The sequence below is a fragment of the Neolamprologus brichardi genome, chromosome 7, assembly GCF_056152115.1.
Source record: "Neolamprologus brichardi isolate AB-2024 chromosome 7, ASM5615211v1, whole genome shotgun sequence".
In the NCBI taxonomy this organism is placed as follows: Eukaryota; Metazoa; Chordata; class Actinopteri; order Cichliformes; family Cichlidae; genus Neolamprologus; species Neolamprologus brichardi.
Window position 1 is genome coordinate 33,979,574 of NC_142110.1, and position 24,699 is coordinate 34,004,272.

Here is a 24,699-nt window from a genome sequence, read left to right on the forward strand (position 1 = left end):
TTACAGTAGTCCAGCCTGGAAGTAATAAATGCATGAACTAGTTTTTCAGCGTCACTCTGAGACAGGATATTTCTAATTTTAGAGATGTTGCGCAAATGGAAGAACGCAGTCTTACATATTTGTTTAATATGTGTGTTGAAGGACATATCCTGGTCAAAAATGACTCCAAGGTTCCTCACAGTGTTACTGGAGGCTGAGGTAATGCCATCCAGAGTAAGAGTCTGGTTAGATACCATATTTCTAAGCTTTTCAGCGCCGAGTACAATAACCTCAGTTTTATCTGAATTTAGAAGCAGAAAGTTAGCGGCCATCCAGGTCTTTATGTCTTTAAGACATTCCTGCAGTTTAACTAATTGGTGTGTGTTATCTGGCTTCATGGACAGCTGGGTGTCATCTGCATAGCAGTGGAAATGTATGCTATGTCTTCTAATGATGCTGCCTAAGGGAAGCATGTATAATGTAAACAGAATCGGTCCTAGCACTGAACCCTGTGGAACTCCATAATTAACCTCAGTGTGTGAAGAGGACTCTCCATTTACATGCACAAATTGGAGTCTATTAGATAGATATGATACAAACCACTGCAGTGCAATACCTGTAATACCTACAGCATGTTCTAATCGCTCTAATAGGATATTATGGTCAACAGTATCGAATGCTGCACTAAGGTCAAGAAGGACAAGCACAGAGATGAGTCCACTGTCAGAGGCCATAAGAAGATCATTTGTAACCTTCACTAAAGCTGTTTCTGTGCTGTGATGAACTCTGAAACCTGACTGAAACTCTTCAAATAAACCATTCCTCTGCAGATGATCTGTTAGCTGTTTGACAACTACTCTTTCAAGGATTTTTGATATGAAAGGAAGTGGTGGTTGCTGACTGCCTGGCAACCACCAGTCCCTAAGGAAAAATGAGTATTTGCTGACCAGTTGCAACTGGTTGCTGGCAGTCACTGTGAAATTGATTGCTAAGCCTCATTCATGCAGGCCTAAAGACTGGCCAGTGAAACTGGTTGCAACTGTAGTGGTCAAAAAACACTCAGTATCTAAGCAGTTGTAAAACAGCAACTGTTGAAATGTTGAACCTTGCACATTCCAGTGAGTAAAGTCAGTGTCAGTCAGTGTGCACACTGTGGGCAATCAAGGCAAACTGCTAACAAGAAAAGCAATCACAAGGCAGTTGTTGGTGCCAGCACCCTCTTTGCAGACAATTTCACCCAGCTTCTGCCAGCAGCAACTGCTTAGGAATATACATTTTTGACTAAGGATCAGAGGTTGTCAGAGGGTTGCATACCAGTCTGTAGGCCTGTTTGACTGAGGCCTAACATAAGCTACAACATGGCTAGCTCAGCAGTTTGTTAGACACAGGAACGGAGACTTCCCCATTGATCTGTTGTTTTGCAGTACTTCACAACAACCATGTTTCCAGGTCTTCATTGCAATACATCTAATTATCAGGGTCTATGCTTGTCCTCCAGTCTAGTAAATCACTGCAAAAAGGATAGAGGAACTGTCTTGTGGTACTATGCAGCAACTACACTAAATTTGAAAAACTAAAACAGAAACACAGAAAAGTTGACACCAAGACAAGATGTCTTTTTCAAATCGCCAACCTTACTTTTAATCTGTTGCTCAAGGATAATATAACAGGTTGAAATAGATCACTTCTTTGCATTCATGTAGTGGTATTCAAACTGTATATTTTTAAGATAGTACTCATTGCCCATATTCAGTAGCCCAACCTTGGGAGCAAGTTTTCATCTGTACATACATATGTAAATATATAAATGCCATAACTGTAGAAAAAAAGAGATGCTGTTTGAGGCAGTCCTGGAGGTTCATCTTTACCCAGCACTGAAATAAAACACACCTCGCAGGGTTAAAGCTACAACATATCAGCTCATTACAGGAGACAGAAAGTACGATCCAAGGTGGTGTTTAGTATGGACATCATTATTCTCCTTCTGCCGCTGCCTCCAGGCTCTTTGATAGAAAGTGAAATTACATATGAAAACTTTTTCAATTACATATTGAACAGTTCTGGTCCTCAACCTGTCAGTGAGCAGGGAGTTCTTTAATCTTTGTGTAATTATTTCTGTTCACCGCCCAATTAGAAAGAGCCCAAACTTTTAACAAGAAACCTGTAACCTAATTTTCTAATTCTCATCCATTACACACCTTATACTTCATATACACCTCCAACACCTCCATCCACTGTTACCTTTCTTTGACCTTTGACCTGTCAACCTGTGCATGTGGCAGTCTCTGCCTGCTCCACCCTCGACGCCTTGCTCAGTCCCCTCCGCCACTCCTGTCTCTTCCCCTCCCCCCACTCAGGTTGGTGACCAGATCTTGGAGGTGAATGGCCGCAGTTTCCTGAGCATCCCGCACGATGAGGCCGTCAGAGTCCTGAAGTCATCACGCCATCTGATGATGACAGTGAAAGACGTAGGCCGCCTGCCGCACACCAGGACGGTGGTGGGTGAGACCAAGTGGATCGCCAGCTCACAGATTGCAGAGAGCTCTGCCAATAGCAGCGTGGCAAGGTAAGTCCTGACACAGTCCCAAAATTATATGATGGTTTTGAAAAAGATGACTTTCTGATACTGCATGAAATATTAAACGGCCCTTTTATACTCATTTCCAGATTCCAGCTATTTTTATTCTTGCAATATAGTAAAGTAGATTTACACGAGTCAGCTAAAAAAATCCTTAATCATCTTGGGATTTGTAGCCCTTCAGTTCGCATACTGTCAAAAACAAGCAATTTTAGCCCTTTTCCCCTTAAAGCTATCCTCCCTATAAGCCGACTTTTTTTTCTGATGGGCTGTCCTTCCCTAGTGATGTCCTTTTTGACCGGATCGTCTCTGGAATCCAAACTGGGAAGTCATTCTGCAGAAGAGGATCAAGGCTCTACTAGGCATTCTACTTTTAGAAAATCTAGAAACCTGCAGTGTACTCTGTTGGCATAATATCATCAGAACGAGCCAAAAGGACCCAAGGAGCAAACTCACAAAAAATGAAAACAGTGAAAGGATTTTATGTAGAGTTAAACAAAAACTTAAAATAATGAATCGCTACTGGTACATATTTAGCGGGGTGATCTGAAAGAGGGTGAAAACCAGCGTTAGAAATAAAGAAGTGGTTGTAACTAAATGAAACAACAGGAACAAATGGGGAGATGAGATGGCGATAGAGAGCAGGCAGGCAGGTGAGCTGGGAAGCCAGGTGGGCTAATGCAGGAAGCTTAAGGTTTGCAAAGTGCAGTTCTTCTCTGAAGCCAAATATGGTTTTGTGGGTCCAGAGAGAGCCAGATGACTGAAATATCACAGGAAAACAAGGTTTTCTTGAAGCACAGGGGAAAACAAAAGGGAAAACAAAAGGGAAAAACAGAACCAGCCCCCAACCAGATTAGGCTTAAAACTTTCCTTTTTGATAAAGCTTACAGTTAAGACTGGATCAGGTGACCCAGAAACCTCCTGTAGTTACGCTGTAATGGGCCTAGGCTGCTGCAGGCTTCCAATGATGCACCAAGTGTGTCTTCTTCACTCACCTCTTTTCCCTCTCAATGTGTTATACACCAGTTTGCATTTAATTAGTAGTTATTATTAAAGTCAGACTCTCTTTTACGGTGTGTCTTTTGTTCTATGTCCCTCCCCTCACCCTCAACAAGTCGCAGCAGATGGTTGCTCCTCCATTAGCGTGGAGGTTGAGGTTGAGGTTTCTTCCTGTTAAAAGAGAGTTTTTCCTTCACACCGTTGCCAAATGTTTACTCTTTGAACTCTTTGAATTATATTGTAATTAGATATAATAATATAATATATTAGATTATTGACATAATCAACTTTAATTTAATTCAAAATCTTTCTTCAACAGAATTGCAGACTGCATAGATGGTACTTTCCCAAAGGAAAAAGTAGTATAGCTTACTAGGGTATATTAGACTTAACAGTTACTATATACAGTAATGGACTTCTATACATTTTACATCAGATGAAAACTTTGGTTGTAAGATGCAGATAATTATTAAAAGCTAGACATGACAATAAGAAAGAAAAGTCTTTCTTTGTGCCCCCTTTTCCCTGTTAATGCCCTACCTGCCCCCCTGGGTAAACTTTGCTAGATCCGCCCCTGCACAGTTACCAGCTGTCAGCTACGTAGAAAAAGATCCTGGTGTAGAAAGTAATATTAAACAAATTCTAACAACAGCTTATCAAGCTTAAATGTGCTGCTGTTGTTTATCCGCTGACTTCCTCTTTCTGGCGCAAAGTGGGCGATAAACTAACAAGAGACGGACTTGCAACAGAAAAGCCGATCAGCTGATCATTGATCAGTTTCATGATTGAAGTAGCAGCAGGAGAGGGAGAGAGAGAGGCAGTCGCTCCCAGCATTCGCTGGAATGCTTTACAAACATTCAGAGGTGAACTTACACACTTGCTTTACTTGTCTCTGGAATAACTTTGTCGGAGATTAAATGCCGTTTTGGTAGCGAGGCTCCAAATGCTCAACCAGACCGCTGACAGGTCTCGCACGCCACAGCCGCTCTATCACGTGATGCATACTGCTTCGACGTGTTAAGGTTATGAGCTGGGTTACACCATGTCGCAAGTTTTGTGTCGTGCTTTTGTGATATTGAATGGATCGAATTACATTTTTTATTTCTCTCCGATATCCGATCCAGTAATTTAGGTCATTATCAGACCAATACATAATATCGAATCGGTCCATCTCTACTTTACACATCTAGAGACTGAAATCTTTGCCCATTCTTCTTTGCAAAACAGCTCCAGCTCAGTCAGATTAGATGGACAGCGTTTGTGAACAGCAGTTTTCAGATCTTGCCACAGATTCTCGATTGGATTTAGATCTGGACTTTGACTGGGCCGTTCTAACACATGGATGTGTTTTGTTTTAAACCATTCCATTGTTGCCCTGGCTTTATGTTCAGGGTCGTTGTCCTGCTGGAAGGTGAACCTCCGCCCCAGTCTCAAGTCTTTTGCAGACTCCAAGAGGTTTTCTTCCAAGAGTGCCCTGTATTTGGCTCCATCCATCTTCCCATCAACTCTGACCAGCTTCCCTGTCCCTGCTGAAGAGAAGCACCCCCAGAGCTGCCACCACCATATTTGACAGTGGGGATGGTGTGTTCAGAGTGATGTGCAGTGTTAGTTTTCCACCACACATAGCATTTTGCTTCCACATGTTTGCTGTGTCCCCCACATGGCTTGTGGCAAACTGCAAACGGGACTTCTTATGGTTTTCTGTTAACAATGGCTTTCTTCTTGCCACTCTTCCATAAAGGCCAACTTTGTGCAGTGCACGACTAATAGTTGTCCTTTGAACAGATTCCCCCACCAGCTCGTCCAGAGTCACCATGGGCCTCTTGGCTGCATTTCTGATCAGCGCTCTCCTTGTTCGGCCTGTGAGTTTAGGTGGACGGCCTTGTCTTGGTAGGTTTACAGTTGTGCCATACTCCTTCCATTTCTGAATAATCGCTTGAACAGTGCTCTGTGGGATGTTCAAGGCTTTGGAAATCTTTTTGTAGCCTAAGCCTGCTTTAAATTTCTCAATAACTTTATCCCTGACCTGTCCGGTGTGTTCTTTGGACTTCATGGTGTTGTTGCTCCCAATATTCTCTTATGCTGGGCTCACACTGTGCGATTTTTTTCAGTCGCGCGATTCAGCTCCTGCTCAAACTGTATGATTGACTCGCAGGGGTTAGAAGTTCGTAGGTCACGATGCAGGGTCTCACACTATACGGCCCGATGCTCTGATGCGACCCGAGTGCTCACACTGTGCGTCCATAAAATGAAGGTTATAACAGAAATTCTGTCGCTCGCTCTCCCTCTCTGTCTTTCACTCACACAGACACGCACACCACCACCATCAACTTTGCTAAATTGCTAATGAAAAACAATGATCAGGCAGCTGTGATTGAGCAGCAATGTCTATCCAACTATTTTCAGGTTGTTGTGGTCGTGATAATTTTGTGAGGCCACATCAAAAAGGCTCGGATGAGCTTGCCATAGTTCTACAAGTTGTGCCTCCATCGCTTGTGTCCAGATCACACGCTGCACTGCTGTGCTGCGCCGTCTTTTTCGCTGACATTTGTGTTTGCGCGTGCGCAGTGTGAGAAGCTGCGGTGACACCCTCACGACGGTCGCGAGGATTTCAAACCTGTTTGAAATCCTCACAACCAAGCGATTGATGATCGGGAGCTGGTCGTGAGGTGTTAATCGCTTCTCATTACCCCACATATACTACACGACGGACGATGAAGGCCAAAATCGGGCCGATCGCCAAAACGGTCGCACGACTCAAACATCGGCTCAAAATGGGCCAAAAATCGCAGTGTAAGCCCAGCATTAGACAACCTCTGAGGCCGTCACAGAGCAGCTGTATTTGTACTGACATTAGATTACACACAGGTGCACCCTATTTAGTCATTAGCACTCATCAGGCAACGTCTATGGGCAACTGACTGCACTCAGACCAAAGGGGGCTGAATAATTACGCACACCCCACTTTGCAGTTATTTATTTGTAAAAAATGTTTGGAATCATGTATGATTTTCGTTCCACTTCTCACGTGTACACCACTTTGTGTTGGTCTTTCACGTGGAATTCCAATGAAATTGATTCATGTTTGTGGCTGTAATGTGACAAAATGTGGAAAAGTTCAAGGGGGACGAATACTTTTGCAAGCCACTGTAGTTTTGTTGGTCCGAGCTGTTTGTTTAGTATACATGTTAAAGAACATATTCTGGCCAAAAATGACTCTTCATAGTAGTCCTGGAGGCCAGCATGTTTCTGCGATTTTTTTTCTAGATTTCACTCTTGTTATGACAAAGTTAAACTGAGCCATTACTTTAAGCCAGGCACAGAGTTAAGCTTAGCCTGCAGTTCCCATGTATCAGTTGATAAAAGCCAATCTCAGCAGAAGAAGCTGCTTAGCTAATACCCTGGCTGATACCCATTTTTGCACTGATATGGCAAATCTCATCGATTCATCCATTTTCTGCTGCTAATCTGGGTTGCAGGGGCCATAGTCTAAGCAGAGATTCCCAGGCCTCTTTCTCCAGCCACTTCATCCATATCTTTTGAAGACATTGGGGTGTTCCCTAACCAGCCAAAAAATATACTGTAATCCTTTCAGCATTTCTTGGGTGTGCCTTGGGGTTTCCTTCAAGTTGGGTATGTCCCAACACCTCATATAAGGGGCATTCAGGAGGCCTAGCAGTTAAATGCACGAACCACCTCAAAGGGCTCCCTTCTGCAAAGTGGAGGAGTAGCACCCACCAAAATGACCTCACCGTATCTCTAAGGAAGAGCCAGGCTACCCTTTGAAGCTCCTTGTATCTGGTATCTCATTCTTTCAGTCACTATTCACAGCTCATGGTCATACATGACAGTGAGAACGTAGACTGACCGGTAAATCGACAGCTCCTCTTTCAATCTCAGCTTCCTCTTCACCACAGCAGGCTGGTACACTGTCCGCATCACTGCAGACACTGCACCAATTCATCAATCTCCTGCTCCCTTCCCTTCCTGTGCTGATCTTCCTGACTTTCTATGTATGAAGGGTGGCGAGGTCTCTAAACAGACCAAATATAAATTAATCAACATATAAGTGACCACCTTGTTTTGATTTAAAGAAACCAGTCCAAACATTAACTGTGTTTGTGTGTCATACAAACAGTATGACACAACATACCAGTGTGTGTGTCATACCAGTTTGTGTGTCATTTGTTTGATTTGTGCAAAAACCAAAGCATGAAAGCCAACACAGCCTGGAGTCCATCCGAGGCTGCCTGATGACGAGGCTCACTGTATTGACAGTCTTTTTGCTTGAGTTATCTGTCCCATATTTATATCCTCTACTAAACATTCAGACATGAGAGTGATATCAATCCTCTTACAATATCTTCTCCTCGGAGTAGACTTACTTTCCACAGTGAGCAGTCATTCAGCTGAAGTGTAGTTCGTGCTGTGAGTCAGTGCTAAAGAAGAGTAGTAGCAGTTCTAAGAGTGTCACGGATCAATGGCTTAGTGGTTGCTGCTGTGATGCTCCGTGTTTCATAATGTGTTTTTAAATGACTAAATGAGGGTTTATTACTTGTTCTCAACACTGCATGCAAAACACTGAATATTACTCAGCCACATTAATATTTTTTTATTAGCTTCAGAGGTTTACATGACGTACCTTTGATGCACATGTCACAGAAGGTTTAGCATTTAGCATTTTAGTGTATTCATTATACACTAGATTTCACCAGGGAATCTGCTATAGGAGATTCGATTGAATGAAAAACGTGATCATAAATAATGAACTGATAATTGTTATGTTTTAGGGTTTTAGTGTTAATACTGGCCTGTGTCGCAGTGTCATTAGATTGATTTGCCTGGGATTCACTAAATCTACCTTAGTGCAGGTATAGAGAAACTGAAAATCTATAATTAGTCACCTTATCAACACAACAGAAACTTTTAACAAAAAAATACTGCTCAATCAAAAATCAAAAGAACTTGAGCTAAATGACGCACTTAGTTTCTCATTTCTTGCTACTACTATTAATAATAACAATAATAACAATAGTAAATATTCAAACTATTCTACATTCAGTGATGAAAACAGACACAAGGAACAACCTGAAACCTGAGGCACCTACAGCTCAGAAAAGAAAGAGAACATGATGAAGTGCAGAGAAAACATCCTGTTGGTCTCTGATGAATTTTAGCGTCTTTAAGCATCTAATGTATTCAGACATCTGACTTCTGGCGGGACTCCCACCCCCTCCATTGTGGAGCTCCTCTCTAAATGCCACACCTGAACAACTCATCTGCAGTTCACAACCTGGAATTAATGTGCTCCCCAACAACCAAATTAAAATCTGATGTAAATGCCAGACTGATTTTTCTCATCAACTCTGTAGCACACAACACATCGACCCAGCAACCCAGAACTTGAAAGTGCTCTGATTCACCGAGGGCTAAACAAAAATCTGTTTACATTCACAATGAATATCTGCTCATTTCTCCCATCTGAGACGTCTCTTCGTGGTTATTATGTGGATTCTTGCAGCTCAGCTGTGAGGTAGATGTTTATACTTTGTGTTCACTGGTTTCTGTACGATATCTCTCTGTGAAACCATTAAGGCATAGCTGAAACTACATGTCATTTTGGTTTGACTTAAACAGACTTTTCTCATTTTAATAAATCTACATAAATGCAATGAGTGCATTTACATAATTTTCACACAGTGTCTTAATAACATCAAAAGAAGAAGGTGGAACATGCACCACGAGGCAGGGAAAAATATTAAAAACTCAAATACTAAAGATGTTTTTCCCTCTCTTCACTCATGTTTTCAGCATATTGGTTGCATGTATTTCCATAAATTCCATAGGTGAATTTCCATCAAGGTTTTTAATTCAGTTTCACTTTTCTTACATTTTTATGAATATGGATTATGCTCAAGCAGGGATAATAAACAGGAATCCAGTAAATGTTGATCATTCCATGCATCATTTACATTTATAATTAAATTAATAGTTGATAGTGATCATTTTAGCTTATATGCTTCCCTGATGAGTTTTCCCTTTCATCACCATCATTTTTATAGATAAAATGAGACTGATTGTTTTCCCCCGTTCTTGCTGATACTATAGTAGAAGCTTCTTTTGACTGTTCTTATTGTCATCACCCCAGCAGGAAGCCCCACATGTTTAATTTGGCAGATTTGTACACGAGAATCCCATTCTTGATGCAACTCCATGAGGATCTTATCAAACCAGGGATCTGATACAACAGTGCTGAAATATGTTTCACTTTACATTTAGCTTGGATCCATGATTATTTTTACTGATTGCCAAAAATTGTAGCGTGTTGTGCGCAAACCTTTTTCAACTTCTGAAGTGGTACATGGATGAAAAGTTTAAGAACCACTGCACATGACAAATGCCTGGCATTACAAAGAGAGCAGCCAAAGAGAAAACACAGGGAAAAAAACTTAAAGAAGAAAGAATAAATGGCTAAACTGGTCTCAGAAGTCCACTGGTCTTATTGAATTGAAATCCCTAAACAAGCTCTACACACTGTGTGTCTGTGTGTCACTGAGTGTTTGCACTGCAGTGTTTCCAGTTTAATTTTATATTCTGTATTTTATTCCTGCTCCTGAAGGCAGTGTTGAGTTGTCACGTTTACTTGTGGATTTAGAGCCTTTTACATTGCCGGCACTTCAGAATGTAAAGACTCGAGTCATTTCACTCTAGTAGAGACGTGGTGCTGAGAAAATGACACATGTTTGAAAATCCCTCTTTTCATGTCCTTGAAGAGAGAGTGTGGGTGTTTTTCTCTCCCCCCCCCCCCAAAAGAATTTTAGTGTGTGCTTTATATTTACTGGAAAGCATGGCCTGAAGACAAGCACGTCTTTACATTTCTTAGTGAAATGCCTTACTGCCCAGCTGTTTCTGCCACATCTCTAAGCCATGACAAAGACTTCAAATCTCCAGTAGTGTGCATATATCAGCCTGTGATAACTGAAAAATATTTTCGAAACTATATTAAAAAAAAGTGCCCTTTCAAGATATCAAATCCCCCTTTCAGTTCAAAGCTCCAAATATATTTGTATTTGAGAGAGGAAAGTACTTGAGCTGGAGAAACTGAGTTGCTATTAACTGTTTAGACAGGCTCAAAGTTTGCTCCTTTAATGCAGAAGAGCCCATTATGAGGATCTCTTGTATGTGCACTCATCGTACTTGAACATCAGTATTGCATGCCACTTTAGCTTTGCTTTCACATCCATTTATTCCTATCAGTCAATACTGTCAAAAGGTATTTTCAGTCTGGAAAACTGGATCAAATTTGCGTCATAAAGGAAATAAAAAAGCGGCTAATACACATTTATCTGTCACTACATTAACCATTCTTTGATATTTGGCCACGTCACTCATCATAGCTTGCTTTGCACAGTTTGTTTTCATTCCTGCAGAAGTAGTCTGATGTTTAGGTTAATGTGTCACCGTCAGAAGTCAGAACTGTGAGGACATATTTAGGGATCTGACCAAACATTTGAAAGCATGGCAATACTTTGTGTCACACGAGATACAAAAGCTTTACACTCATTGGAGAAGGGTGTGTACACATTTGCTGCAGTGTGCCTGCAACATCTACTAATGTGTGTTAATGTAGTGTTTGTTAGTGTATCTATAGATAATACGTAGGCATACTTTAGAAATATGTGGTGGAGGTGCTGCATTAATTGGCTGATTATTAATGACTCATATTTGTCAGTTAAAGAATAAATATTTCTGCAAGGAAGGACAAGTGCATTTGTCAAATTTTTGCATGGTCACTAAGACTCAGTGATTTGTTTCTTCTCTTTGTTTGTTTCTCCACAGCTTTTCTGTGGATCAAGGAGCTTCTGCATCAGGAAAGGTAAGACAAGTAATTTGCTCTTTCTATGTGCATGCACTGGAAGCTGTACACAGAAGCTATATATGTTTGTGTGCGTCTAGTATTTCATAGGTGGTATAATTTATTTCTGTGGCTGTCCTCATGGAATTATATGGAAGATGTCATGCATTTCTCTTAAACCTAACCTGTTTTTAGTGCCTAAACCAAACCAGTTATGGAAAATTAGATGAAGAAATAAATGAATAAAATTGGGTGAAAACCAAGCAAATCAACAAGCACAGAGGTCCCAAAAAGGCACAAATTACAACCTCCTTACCATAGTCCTGCGCTCTTGTAAAGTTTTGTGGAGTTTGGGCTTTTATTTTGATATTCATATTTATTTGATTTATTAGTTTTGTTTCATTCTTGTATTTCTGATGTTAGATTTTTGTAAATGTGTCCAATGTTTCTCTTGTCTTTGTCTCCATCTGGTTTGTCTGTGTCATACTTTGTTTCTACTTCCTGTTTAATTTTAGACCTCAGTCACACAGGCCCACAGGCCAGTTGGCGAGTCCTTGGCAACCTCTGGTAGCTAGGAAAAAAATCTGGATTCCCTAACTGGATGTAGAGTGATTGCTGGAGGCTGCTGGTTGTTGCCAGGTGAAACTGGTCACAAAGAGGGTGCTATACCAAAAGTCTACTTTTGATTGCTTTACTTGCCACGACATTTCTGTGTTTGCCTGCAGTTTGCATGAAAACATGGTTTGTCTGCAAACACTGGCCATTTACTCACAATTAAAAGCTACGAGAAATAGAAAACATTTGCTCTCAAAGTTAAAGATGTGCCTTTTGAATTGTGTTTGTTGGGGTGGTAAGGCACAACTTTTACTTTGCAGCAGAACATTTAACATTTGTTTTGCAATTTTTTACACTTTCACTGTAACTTATCAAGTAGTTTGCAGATCCAAAGGAATCACAAGGACATTTTTGGTGGAGCATCATATAACGCCTTGCAACCAGTTATCACACACCTCCAGCAACAACTTACTGACCACCTGAAGAATACACATTTGTCTCTTGCAGGTTGCTAACCTGTGTAACTAAGGCCTTAGTACTTACATTTCCATGTGTTGTTACCTATCCCTGGACTTTCTCGCTTTATCTTATCCCAATTCCTTGAATGTCTGTGCCTGTCTCTGTATTCCCTCCTGTGTGATTATTGGCCCCAGTCTCATTGCGTTCACGTGTGCTGAGTCTGTCCTGTGTTAGTGTATACACACAGTCTTGCCTCTCTTCTTGTCTGCTGCCCCCCGTTTGTGTTTTTTTAAATTCTCTAATCAGCAACCAAATGCTCGCTATATTGATTGGTTACCACCTACCTCCGCTTCTTACATTTAGATCTTGTCTTCACCAATTTGTGGCACTCCTTGTTGACAAACATGACTTATAACATCACCACCCATCGAACCCCTTGATAGAGACTCTAAAGAGGACTTTTATCTTGCTGCAGCAAATACGGGTACAGTACTGATGCCAAAAGGTGGAGACACAGGTGGCAACTGAGAAAAGAGCATAATATTACACCCTGGGATGAAAAGCATATACGCAGACTGATACTGATGTATCTATTTTAGGCCAGTATCAAGCTCTAATATCATAGCATACCATAGTATATTATTCTGATTCAGTTACTGGTTGTGAATGAATAAGTTATGCCTGTAAATTCGCACCTTTAGTCTCTTAGATACATATTTAAATTGTAGTTTAAAGGTAATAGTTTACAATAAATCAACCCAAGAACTGATAAAACAATAACAATGATTACTACAGTATATAGTTCATTAATTAATTACATTTGCATTTAGTCAGCAAACAAAAAAGATGAGGATCACATTTTTCTGTGATTTTTTTTGAATCTACTCACTATGTCGAGCACTTCTTCACTGTTGACTCTGAATTTGCAGAAAACTGCATTTGTCAGTCCATTGGTGAAAAAAAAGAAGCTGCTTGCTGTTGTTGATCCTGTCCTGATTTGTCCTGCTAAGGTCATGTCGCTTGCTAATAACCTTTGTAAGACTTTGTGCTATTCAGTTTTAAAGGCTAACTCCATCATTAAAAGTCTCACCAGTCATGGGACATTACACTGACAATTAATTTGGAAATGTGTGAATAAGAAGAGGCAATAAGTCTAGATGTGCTGCAGAGCTGGTGTTGAAAACTTTCAGATACTTTGATTGGTCTTGTCAGGAGCTGGGGAGACACTACTGCAGTCATTTTAAATTAAGTATATATTTTATGCATATTTTAGATTTTCTGCACGTACAGTTCAGATTTGGGCTAATAAGGCCACTTGGGGATTTTACATAATACATTGATTACAAGGATCCATGTTTCAGTCTTACACTCACATGTTAATACAATTTATTCACTATTAAAACATTAAATTGACCCAGATAATATGTTAAACCCTACCCATTAAATTTTCATTCACTCACCATAAAATGCACTTGTGCTGTCCTTATTGCTGACTTTGACCGTGACATTGCAAAGCAAGAGTAAAGTGTGCTGGACTGTAGAAACAAGAGGGAAGCTAGAAGAGACAGCAGCTGACTGCAGAGAAAGATGGTGACAGGGAGAGCTCACTTTTCATTATGGAAGCTCTGATGGACAGTCTCCTGACAGAGCAGGGAGGCCATGAAGCTCCTGTGTAAGAAAGAGCCAAGGCAGGGAAGATAGAGGCAAGGGGTATTTTGAGAATAGAAGACATTTCCTCCAGACATGATCCCAAAAGTAAGTTATAGACTTTGCTTTGCACAGCAATGTATTCTATGTATTGTGTCAGAGTTTCCATTTTGGAAAGAAAGCTAACTTGTGCCATGCAAACTAATGGGTTGTGCTCACTGATCAGGAGTTCAGAGATAAAAGGTTAAATATGCAGGTATGATTATTCATAGAAATAAGGTCGCAATAATCCCGCTGTATGCAAATGGCTATAATCTGCCAAGATAGCAAAATTGGTTTTACTGTCAGTGCTATCATCTCTATGGTTAAGTTTAATCCTTGATTATCTTAAATGTACAGCACCTTGGTCAACAGTTTTTGTTTTAAATGTGCTATATAAATAAATTTGACTTTACATACTGTGTCAGCCACGTGTGTTCCCTCTTGACATTAAACAAACAGTAAAAAATCAATAAATAAACACTATCTCAATTTTAAATTGATTTGCATTAAATGGATTCTGTCAAAGATGAATGTATTTTAAAACATTTGAATGTTGAAGTTGCTCTGTGTCAGATCTGACCTGTATCTATTGCAAAGGTTTTTCAGGTCCACCAGCATCGATCAAATCAAGAGAAATTAGGGTTTAGCTTAGCTTCGCTGCTTGGCTTCTCGCAGAGCATCTGCTCTTCTTTAAGGGGTCATGAAGGGGACCGTAAAACAGTGACACAGTAAAAACACATAAATGGCCCTTCATAAATGGCACCTCTGCTTTTTTGAAACCCATTTTTCCAGTGGCCTGTGCCACGCATGAACAGTTTCCTGCTATGTTGAGCTAAGAGCAGCACACTGTCCAGGGAGCACTCATGAATGCAACAACCGTGTTGTGATGTACATTTGTGTGACCAGTAGTAACAAAGGCTGACAGGGAGTGAGCACAGAGAGTATAAAGATAAAAAAAAAAAGAGCATAGATAGAGCGCAGTGGGCAGCACAGCTCAAATTTTGGGCCATTTGCTGAATTTAGCAGTCAGCACCACCTGTAGGTGTGAATGTGAGTGTAAATGTTTGTCTGTCTTTCATTGTTATCCCTCTGCCCAGGGTGACCCCCACCCACCCGCCCGCCCTGTGGCAGCTGGCTCCAGCCACGCCCCCAGATGATCCAGTTTCACTTTCAATAAAATATTATTCATTAGGGTTACATAATTATGCTAAAACAGTACATAGAAGTTGTTTTTTCAACAAATACATGTTCCAAAATAATAATAATAAAAAAACATTCTCCCTATTCTCTGTTTGATTGATTAAACATTAATCATCAATTTTGTTAATATCAGGTAGGCTATTTATAGATTTCTAAATAGATCTGTATTCTTCACATGAACATGATGTCTTTATTTATTTATTTGCCCGATTTATTGATTCTCATACACACTTTGAAATTTTTCAGACTCATGTTCTGAATTTACCAGTGTTATACTCCCCCCACCTTTGTAAATTAGAGAGGAGAGTAGCTGACGTTTGTCTACCAGTAACTTTATTAATATTATTGCACGTCATTAGTTGTCGGAGTAAAAGCATTGCCATTTCAGCGCCATACATTTCTGCAATTATTATGTGGATTCTACCCCTGCATTACAAGCTGTGTGTTAGTCATGTGTGGAAAGCCATTCTGGCTCTTTCAGCGGACTCAGCCAGGAGAATTTATGACCACTTAGTTTCTTTCATCTTCTCCAAGAATTTACAGGACACTTGCCATCCTATCCACTCTGCTATCCAGCGTCTGCAGAGAAATATTGGCATCTGATGAAAAACTCCCAGAATTGGTTGCATACATGAACTGTGGAGGTGGGACTGCGACTCAACTAGATGACACCATTAACGTGATAAATACAATGTTGCAGGACATTGCTGGAAATACGGTTTCCCTGCACAAAATTTATAAGCATTTTTTAACAAATTCTTGAGAATTTAATGTATGTTGCCAATCGCGTTTCTGTTGAAAGACACCTTTTAGGTTTTTTGTTTGGCTTTTCAGATTAATTTTGCACTTCACTGTGAATTTGAGGTAACAGGATAAAAGTCCAAGTCTCAGGGTGGATTTGAGCTTTTGATGTTGCTGTTTTATAACGGGTGTCTTGCGAATCTCCTCACTTGGTGCCTATGCATCAATGCCAAGAACAAATACTACAAGAGGAAGAAATTTGATGAAAATGTGTTTAAAACATTTCTCGCAAGGTGTTCAAATGTGCAGACATTGATATAGCAGCAGACTTCATCAATCACTAGCACAGGTTGTAAAGCTTATAAGTATAACCCTATTTCAAAAAATAGGTTTTGTAAAGTGTAGATAAAAACAGAATGCTATGATTTCAAAATTTCAAAAGCCCATATTTTATCCCCAATAGGACATAGAAAAATGTGAACTATTTACACTGAGACATTTTAATATGTCTTAAAAAATATTACATCATTTTGAATTTGATGTCAGCTAAATGTCTCAAAAATGTTGAGAGAGGACAACAAAAGTTAAAAAAGAAGTAAAAGAAGTAGTACTAAAAGGAAATGGGTGGAGGAACTTTGCAACTAATTAAGGTCACTTAATAACATAGCTGTGTGTAAAAAGAGCATCTTAGAGATGCTAAATTTCTCAGAATTAAAGATGAACAGAGGTTCACCAGTGGATTAACACTGCATCTACAAATTGTTCCTCAACACTAAAAAACTCATCATCTACAGTACATAATGTTATCTGACGTTTCCAGGAATTTGAAGAAATCTCTGTACGCAAGTGACATTATTGGTTGCCTGTGATTTGGGTCTTAAGGCAACACTGAATTAAAAACAGCTGTGATTCTGTCATGGAAATCACTGCATGGGCTCAGAACACTTCCAGAGGCTGCTGTCTGTAACACAGCTCACTGTGCCGTCCACAAATGCAGGTTAAAACCATATGTGAACATGAACATGAGAAACACCGCCATCTTCAGGGGGCAAAGCTTGTTGGTTCTTTATTTTAAGGCAAGGCCTTCCTTAGCTGCAAGTACATCTATTATAAGAGTCCAGATGCTGTACTGGCGCGGACTCTACACTCCAGACTTTTCCTGCATTAAACAGTTTGTGCATCATGAAATTAAAAATAAGTTTCCAGTCATTTACAAGATGTTGTTAAAAGAAGAACAGATGGTAAACTTGTACCTGTCCTAACTCTGTGTTGTGAATAAAATATGGGTCTATGAGATTTGCAAATCAGTGCATTCTTCTTTTATTTACATTTTAAATATCAGCCCTACTTTTTTTTGAAAGAGAATCATTTTTCTGCACTTTTACCTGCTTTAACCTGTTCCTCACAAATATAGCCTAATCTTGTTCCAATCCATATTTGTAAAAAAAAAATTATAATAATAATTTAATTCACTTAAAAATTAGTAATAATTGGCATCGTTTTAAGGTAATTTTTGAAGCAAAGACGGACTTATACAAATACAAAACCCAAAGCTTTGTATTTTGATCTGTTATTGATCGAATTTGTTTGGTTATCAGCTACAAATTTAAAACAGTGCCCTCTTGCTTGTGACATCAATGGAGCCTTTGATTTTCATCTGAACCACAGCAAGGCAGTAGGCACAAGTAATAAAATCAGACAGTATTCAGCTCATTTGACAAAGACAATTAATATTAACAATGCCCCTATACCCCTGGACTTCAGAAAGAGCAACAAGTCATAATTTTTCCTTTTAAAGAGATATTTATAATCTGACTGCAAAGGGCATGTTCTCTGCAAAAGGACTTTAAAGTGCTATTTTAATGACAGCTTAGTGGGCCACGTATAATTCACACATAGTGCAATATTAGACATAGCACAGTTTTGGTTCTTGTCTGCAAGGAGTTATTACATTGTCCTAGTGACGGAACCAGTGGAGGCCTTGCTCTGTCAGACTTGTGCATAGTAGTGTTTGTAGCTTAAATTAGATTTATTAACTGTACAAAAAAGGTGGCTGTATCATCTGTGAAATGTAAAGCCAGTGCATAAGTTCCTCAAACCTGCATTATCCAAGCCAACCAACATTATTTATTTATGGAAAGAGCAATTTTGCAACATAATATTGACCATATTCATACTTAACTAACAATTAGTAGTTTGAAGAAATCTAAATGATACGTATGATATAAACGATATATATCTTATAAGGCATGCAATACAGCTTAACCAGCAAACATCATGCCTTTTTATGTTTATTTTTTATGTTGTTAAAAATATATCTGCAGTCACCTTAAGCAGATGATATGAGAGAATGTAGAAAATGTAGACGTACTTTCCATATCCCAAATGTACACACAGCCAATTATGCAGAAAAAAGCAGAGTTCAATAAATCAAAATCTAATATTGTATAATAAGTAGCGTTAGTCAAGAATAAATGCAGGTTTTCTGTGTATGTCCCTGTGGCAGCAGAGCTTAGACATATGTTAGAGAAAGTGTTCAGCTGCATGTCCAGTAAGTGGATCTGTTTATTAACCACAGCCACAGTCATTTGGATGACCTCACTGTCACCTGATTGAGAAATCCAAACAGCAAAAGCAATGATGAAATCCCTCTGCGAGTAATACAGACCTATACCAACAATTATCAGGTCACTATTCAGACCACAAGAACATTTATTCACAGTAACATGTTTGGGATTGCACTACTTTTCAGTCACATGCGGTTCAGTCCCTTCACATTTCCTCTTGCCGCTCAGATTGTCCGTGTGAATGTGATCTCACTGCCATGCTGCAACGGTCCATGAAGGATGTCATTCACAGTGCTCGTTCTAGGGTTTAATCAGGTCACCGAGATCTTCCATATTATTGTCCAAACACTTCACATGCCCCATAATGATCATAGAACAGTGCTAAAACCCCATCGTTTCCTCTGTGGCCCCTCAAGCCTCGCTCTGAGGAATAGAAATAATCAGCTGCTGAAGGTTCTCAGGTGGCCAAAGTGCAAAGAAAAACCAATAGACTTGTAAAACCTGACTTTACAAGACCTGCAAAATAAAAAAGTAGCCATTTCACTGTTCCTTGAATCACAAATTTAAAAAATCAACTTTAACAGGTGTTAAAGCTCTCAAAACAATAAATAAATAAAAACGACAGTGTGAGCTGCTACAATTCACCACCGCGCCAGGAAGGGAAAACAAAACAGGCATACATTCATTATGAAGACATTTCGTCCTAATGCATAGAGTGACAGCATAGTGAGCCCTGGGAGTCTCTGGGCTCTTACCGCCTCATAGCAATAAATATGTTTATATACAGCAGCAACCTGATGCTTAGATGGTTGTCTATTCATACATGGCAGTGAGCGCTGTCAGTATCTGGAAAACAGCAGTTTATACCGTTCCTTTATAATGTATATACTCCTCATGGTCACTGAAGCGCTTTGATAGTAATACTGTCTGATACTGTTATTAAAGTGTCAGCAGTGTGATATCAACGGTCTTGTATCATGCTGTTTGAAACATGCTGTGAATCCATTTGAAAGCCTTGTCGTAGAGCCTGTCCTTGGTGAAATACATGTTGTCATGATGGTCGTGGTTCCTTTTGATCCTCTAGATCAAAGAATTCTGTTCGTGTGCATTTCAATGTGCATACCTTTACACAGCTGTGTGTACCAGTGGATTTTTGTACTGTATATCATTTCCTTGCTTGTTTGAGTTTTGTCTTTGCTTTTTCTCCCCTGCTAGTCCCTACTTTTTGCAATCAGCTTCCTAAACTTACAGATCCGTGGATGTTTTATGAAGTTATGTGCACAGTTCCACAGGCAGAAGTTCAGAGTGCTCATTCCTTCTTTAACATGGCAAGAAAAACAAAAAAAACAAATAAAAAATAAATTTCCAAGTTTATTACCAAAGAGCTTGACTGGCCTACAAATAGTCTCTATAATCCTCGCTGAATGTGCCATTTGTCACATAAGATTGTGAGCAAATGAAAACTACTGCATCAAAAACATTGTGGATTTGTCCCCTCTGAAAGCAAGGCTGAATTTCAGCACCCCTACCGTAGATGATTCCAAAAATGTAAGTTTTGTAACCACAGATCGCAACATAGATAAAATGATGAATAACCAATAAAAACCTGTAACTTGCGCCATGTCATCGTGTGGCATGTTATCTGCATTCAATCTAAATTCACAACACCATAGCTTATATGCCTGCCTGCAGCCGGCATGGAGAATTAGTATGAGGACATACATTTTGGCTTAAAGTAAAAAGTGGACTGGTAGTTTTATATAGCACTTTTCTACTCAATTTGAGGCCTCAAAGCATTTTCTTACTACAAGCTTCATTCACACCAACATTCATACTAGAGCTTTTTTTTCTTGCCTAAGCACTAGAGCAGGGTGATATGGCCAAAAATATATATCACTATATATATTTGAGAATTTGCAATAACAATATAACTGACGATATAATTTCTGCGAGACAAAATACAACTTCATAACTTGACTAGCGCAAAAAAACTCCATCCATTTATTTTTACTTAAACAAGCAGCTGTTTTTTTTATGTGCATTAAAGCTATATAAACATTTAACAGTGCAAATGCAAATTCCTTGCTGAAAGTTTAACCAAAAGGCATTTCCAGTAGAAATGGGCTGACATATCCTGAGCATAACCATGTATAATATCCACTGAAGTTAAAAAGAGGTGCTTTGCAACATTAAACTGCAGTGTGCCAAATAAAAAAATCAAATACGTATATTTCGGACCATAAGGTGCATGGGATTATAAGGCACATTAAGTGAAACAAAGCAGTCAGATGAATCAAATTTTATTCAACTCATTCTTCTTGCTTCCTCCACTTCTGTACCATTGATTCATTAATGCTGTATTCTATCACAGCTGCTCTATTCCCATGTTGTTGCAGTATATTACTGACTAACCCCGTATTGTGGATGGATTATCTCAGTTGTTCTCCTGACTGAAGTTTGGTCCGTTTACAGCATCCTGCCATGTGATTGCATTTGTCTCTAACCATCAGGATCAGGATCACGTTAACTTTTATCAAGTGGAAAAGTGTTAGCGTTCATCCTCCAGCTTCGCTGTTTGTTATGCTAACATAGCTGTGTCGCTAGCGACCACGTAGCACATCATTATATACCAGCTAGCCCAACTTCAGTAACCCTACAAACGTCACTGCTGTTTAGTTTCCTGTCTTCATTTATGTTGGAAGTGATAGCAGAGCTGTACGTTTGAATTTTTCAGAAATCTCTCAGTCAGAACATGCTGTATCATGCTTAGGTCACTAGCGAAACTAGCGAGCTAACTAGTTTCCGCTAACTTCCTGCTAACTTCTAATGCCGTTAAATGTAATAAATTCTGTTTTCATGGATGCCTAAATGTTAAACTTCATAGTTACACCTGGTAAAGCAGCAATGCTGATTGTTTTATTAAAGATGAAAGAATTTAGACAGTTTTTAAATCTCAGTGATGCTGCAGACTTTGGGACCTGAATCGGACGGAGATTAGGAGCACGTTAGTCCGACAAATACGGCAATAACGACGGCCCGCTTGCATGTTCTACAAAAAATGTGCTTTGTTGTGTATCTGACAGACAAGCACCAAACCAGTGAAGTTGCACCATTTTTAAAAACCAATTCTAGTTCACTCAACAATCCGCTTTCCCTCTTCTCACTCTCCGTTACCGCCGTGCTTTTTCGGCCATGTGCGTATGAAAACAAAGGCACTGCTCATGCGCGTTTTACCCATATTCTGTCGCGACATTTCATTTTCTTATCATTGCCTAACATTGTACCGGTATTACCATCAATGGTATAACATGGCCCAGCCCTACTAAGCACTTTTAACCTAACGTTCAGCCACTCAACTCCAACAGATGCTTCAGGGACGACTCAGGGTCAGTATCTTGCCCAAGGATACTGTGCAGGTTGGAGGAGCCATGGCTCGAACTACAGACCTTACAATTTGCTCTCTCTCTTGAGCCACAGCCACCCCCAAAATAGAAGCAAAGATCCCAGTAAATGTATTTACATATATATACCTTGTATATGTTGTTTCTTTGAGATGTTCAGTGTTTTGCAGTATTAGAATTGTGATGACAGATTATGCATCTTGTTGTGTATAATGCATTCAGTGGCTGTAAATGCTGAATTAGGTATTTTTTTATTCTTTGACTCTATAGCAGCAGCTTTGCATGACTGATGTTCAAAATAATCCTTATTTGGATTCATCCATATCTCAAACAAGTCATTTCAGCTCTGTTAACTCCTTCCTTTAAAGTCAAAGTTAACTTTATTGTCCTTGGGCCATAAAGCAACGAGAGTGTGGTAGAATGAAATTGTTTTTCTCTTAGATATAAAGTAGGAAACAGACTTCACATACATAACACTTCTGGGAGTGAGTATTTATAGTTTATGATTGTGTATATTTAAAGAGGGTTCAGGGCCCTGTACTACGAAGCAACTTAGGCATGCTGTTATCTGTATTTACTGACCTTAATATTCGCAATCAGGATAAGCTAACCGGTCATAAGCATGGATAAGTGTGCTGGCAGCAGAGTAGCTGATTTTGCAAAAAAAACTATAATATCAGGGAAATGTAAAAATGTTAAACACATCATACAGACTGAAAGTAAGAGAGCTGTCACAGATAAATCAGCTGTGTGACTGTGTGTGAGATAAAAGCACTGTATAGTAGGTTAGTATTAAAGGTGCTGTATGAATGTGTGAGTGCTTCAAATGTTTTAGTCAGAAAGACTGGAAAAGAGCTGTTAAATTAAAAAAGCTCAGCCTATTTGAAGCAGGCAAAAAAGCCATCAAAAGTGCTTACTGTGTACTGCAAGTTAATGGGCTCATCAGTATCACAATTATATCATTAAGGCATGAAGAAGTGATGGATTGTAATAGAGGATTTCATTTTATAAATGTTAAAAAGACTGTTTTAGTTTTTAATTCTTTTAGCTGTAGCCCCGGTGGTGGTTAAAGCTATGAGAGTACAACAACAGATTTCAAATGTAGGCTTAGTCTTTGTGCAAAGTTGTTCTAAGCTCAGCAAGTACAAATAGATGCTCTGCTTTAGGAGCTTAGAAAACAATACAATTGTTGAAAATCTGTTTTGCCAACAGGGCAAAAAAAGTAAGCAATATAGGTGCATCCAAGGCTCTACAAGACAAAGACACTAATAACAAAAACTTGAGACCCTCCTACTATCTGCACACAGAAGTATCTTCTAGGAATAGCGATGCTATTTCCCAGAGAATTGATTGGTCAGTAGGATTTCATACCTGTTAACATTTATGTTACCTAGAGAAGAAGAAATCCTGCTGCTTAGTAATAAGCCTCGGGAGTCTGATTGTCTGTGGGAATAAGCTCTTGCATTACATCGTATGTTGTGTATTTTGGAGTCTTTTTTTACGTTTTGTTTTGCGTGCCTCTTTGCTGCTTTGTATGGTTTGTGGTCTGTTTTGTTGTTGTGTTTTTTTCCTGTGGCTGTCCCCAGCCACACCTGGGGCCCCACTGACAATGTTCAGGTATCCACATACTTTCTGGGTTTTCACACAATATATTTTGTTCTGTATCACTTTAAAGTTGCTTTAATATAAAAGCACAGCCTTCTACAGAATCACTAGAAATCCCTGAGCTGGCTGTAAGAACACCAGGTGCTTTCTGTAGGCACACAGGTAGAGAAAATAAAGCAGTGTTAGAAATAAAACCAAATGCATGAGTACAGAATAACCTAAAAACAGCTAATGCACAGTATATCCGAGGAAAAGTGGAGGCGCTGTACTCAAATATGCTGCATATGTATGAGAGAGAGTGTATGTCTGTGTGTTTGTGTGTGTGAGGGAGAGACGCACACAAAGACAAAGAGGGGGTGCGTGGGGACGAATTAAGAGGGTAAGATGTATAACAGCAGGGCTTTAGGGCTCAGCAGAACGGAGGAAGGTGATAATTCACAGCTCTGCAGCTCCTCCACATGAGCTAGGCAGCCACTGTCAGAGTCGACCCCTGCTGCTAACCTCACACTGTGGCAACACATCCTCGGCATAAATATTAATCTCTCTCAGAGTGATCTGCTGCTGATTTTGCTGCTTAAACAAGCAAAGGGATTTCTGTTTATCCTATAATTTCCTGTATCCCCCTCTCATCACATCCTCGGGCTGGTGCCTGTAGAGTCAGTTTATCCCAGCGGTCACATCAGCTGTCCTACATGCCCCCTTCCTCACTCCCTTCATCCTGTAATTCCAGCCCAAAGGCCAAACCAGACCGATAAGCAAATTAATTAAGAATAGGTCACATAGCAATCCTCAATCATTAATTCTGCTCTGACCTCATTTGGGCTCTGATCTAAAGCAAGTCAATGTTGTTTGAGAGACAACAAAATGCATTACAGCAAATAAGCAGCGCCAGTCCATGACTGATAGTGTTCCACTGTGTGTTTTTCTATCCAGGTATGCTTTTACTGCATTGGCAGTGTGTTTGGGGTCATTGTCATGCGCAAACATGGAACTGTTGGTGGATCAAAATCTGGTGGTACTTTTCAGCCTTCATAATTCCATCAATTTTGACAAGATCCCAACACCACTGGC

The 24,699-nt window shown here is 39.7% G+C and overlaps 1 protein-coding gene across 2 annotated transcripts in view; it reads left to right on the forward strand.

Moving 5' to 3' along the window:
• whrna (whirlin a) overlaps positions 1-24,699 on the forward strand; it is a 193,330-nt gene that overhangs the window by 134,298 nt on the left and 34,333 nt on the right. The window contains exons 4-5 of one of the 2 annotated variants that reach the window (XM_087843523.1): positions 2,262-2,545; positions 11,396-11,432. In XM_087843523.1, the coding sequence (XP_087699649.1) occupies positions 2,262-2,545; positions 11,396-11,432 (321 nt within the window). The remainder of the gene's footprint in view (positions 1-2,261; positions 2,546-11,395; positions 11,433-24,699) is intronic. The other variant, XM_006803512.2, reaches the window with a different exon arrangement.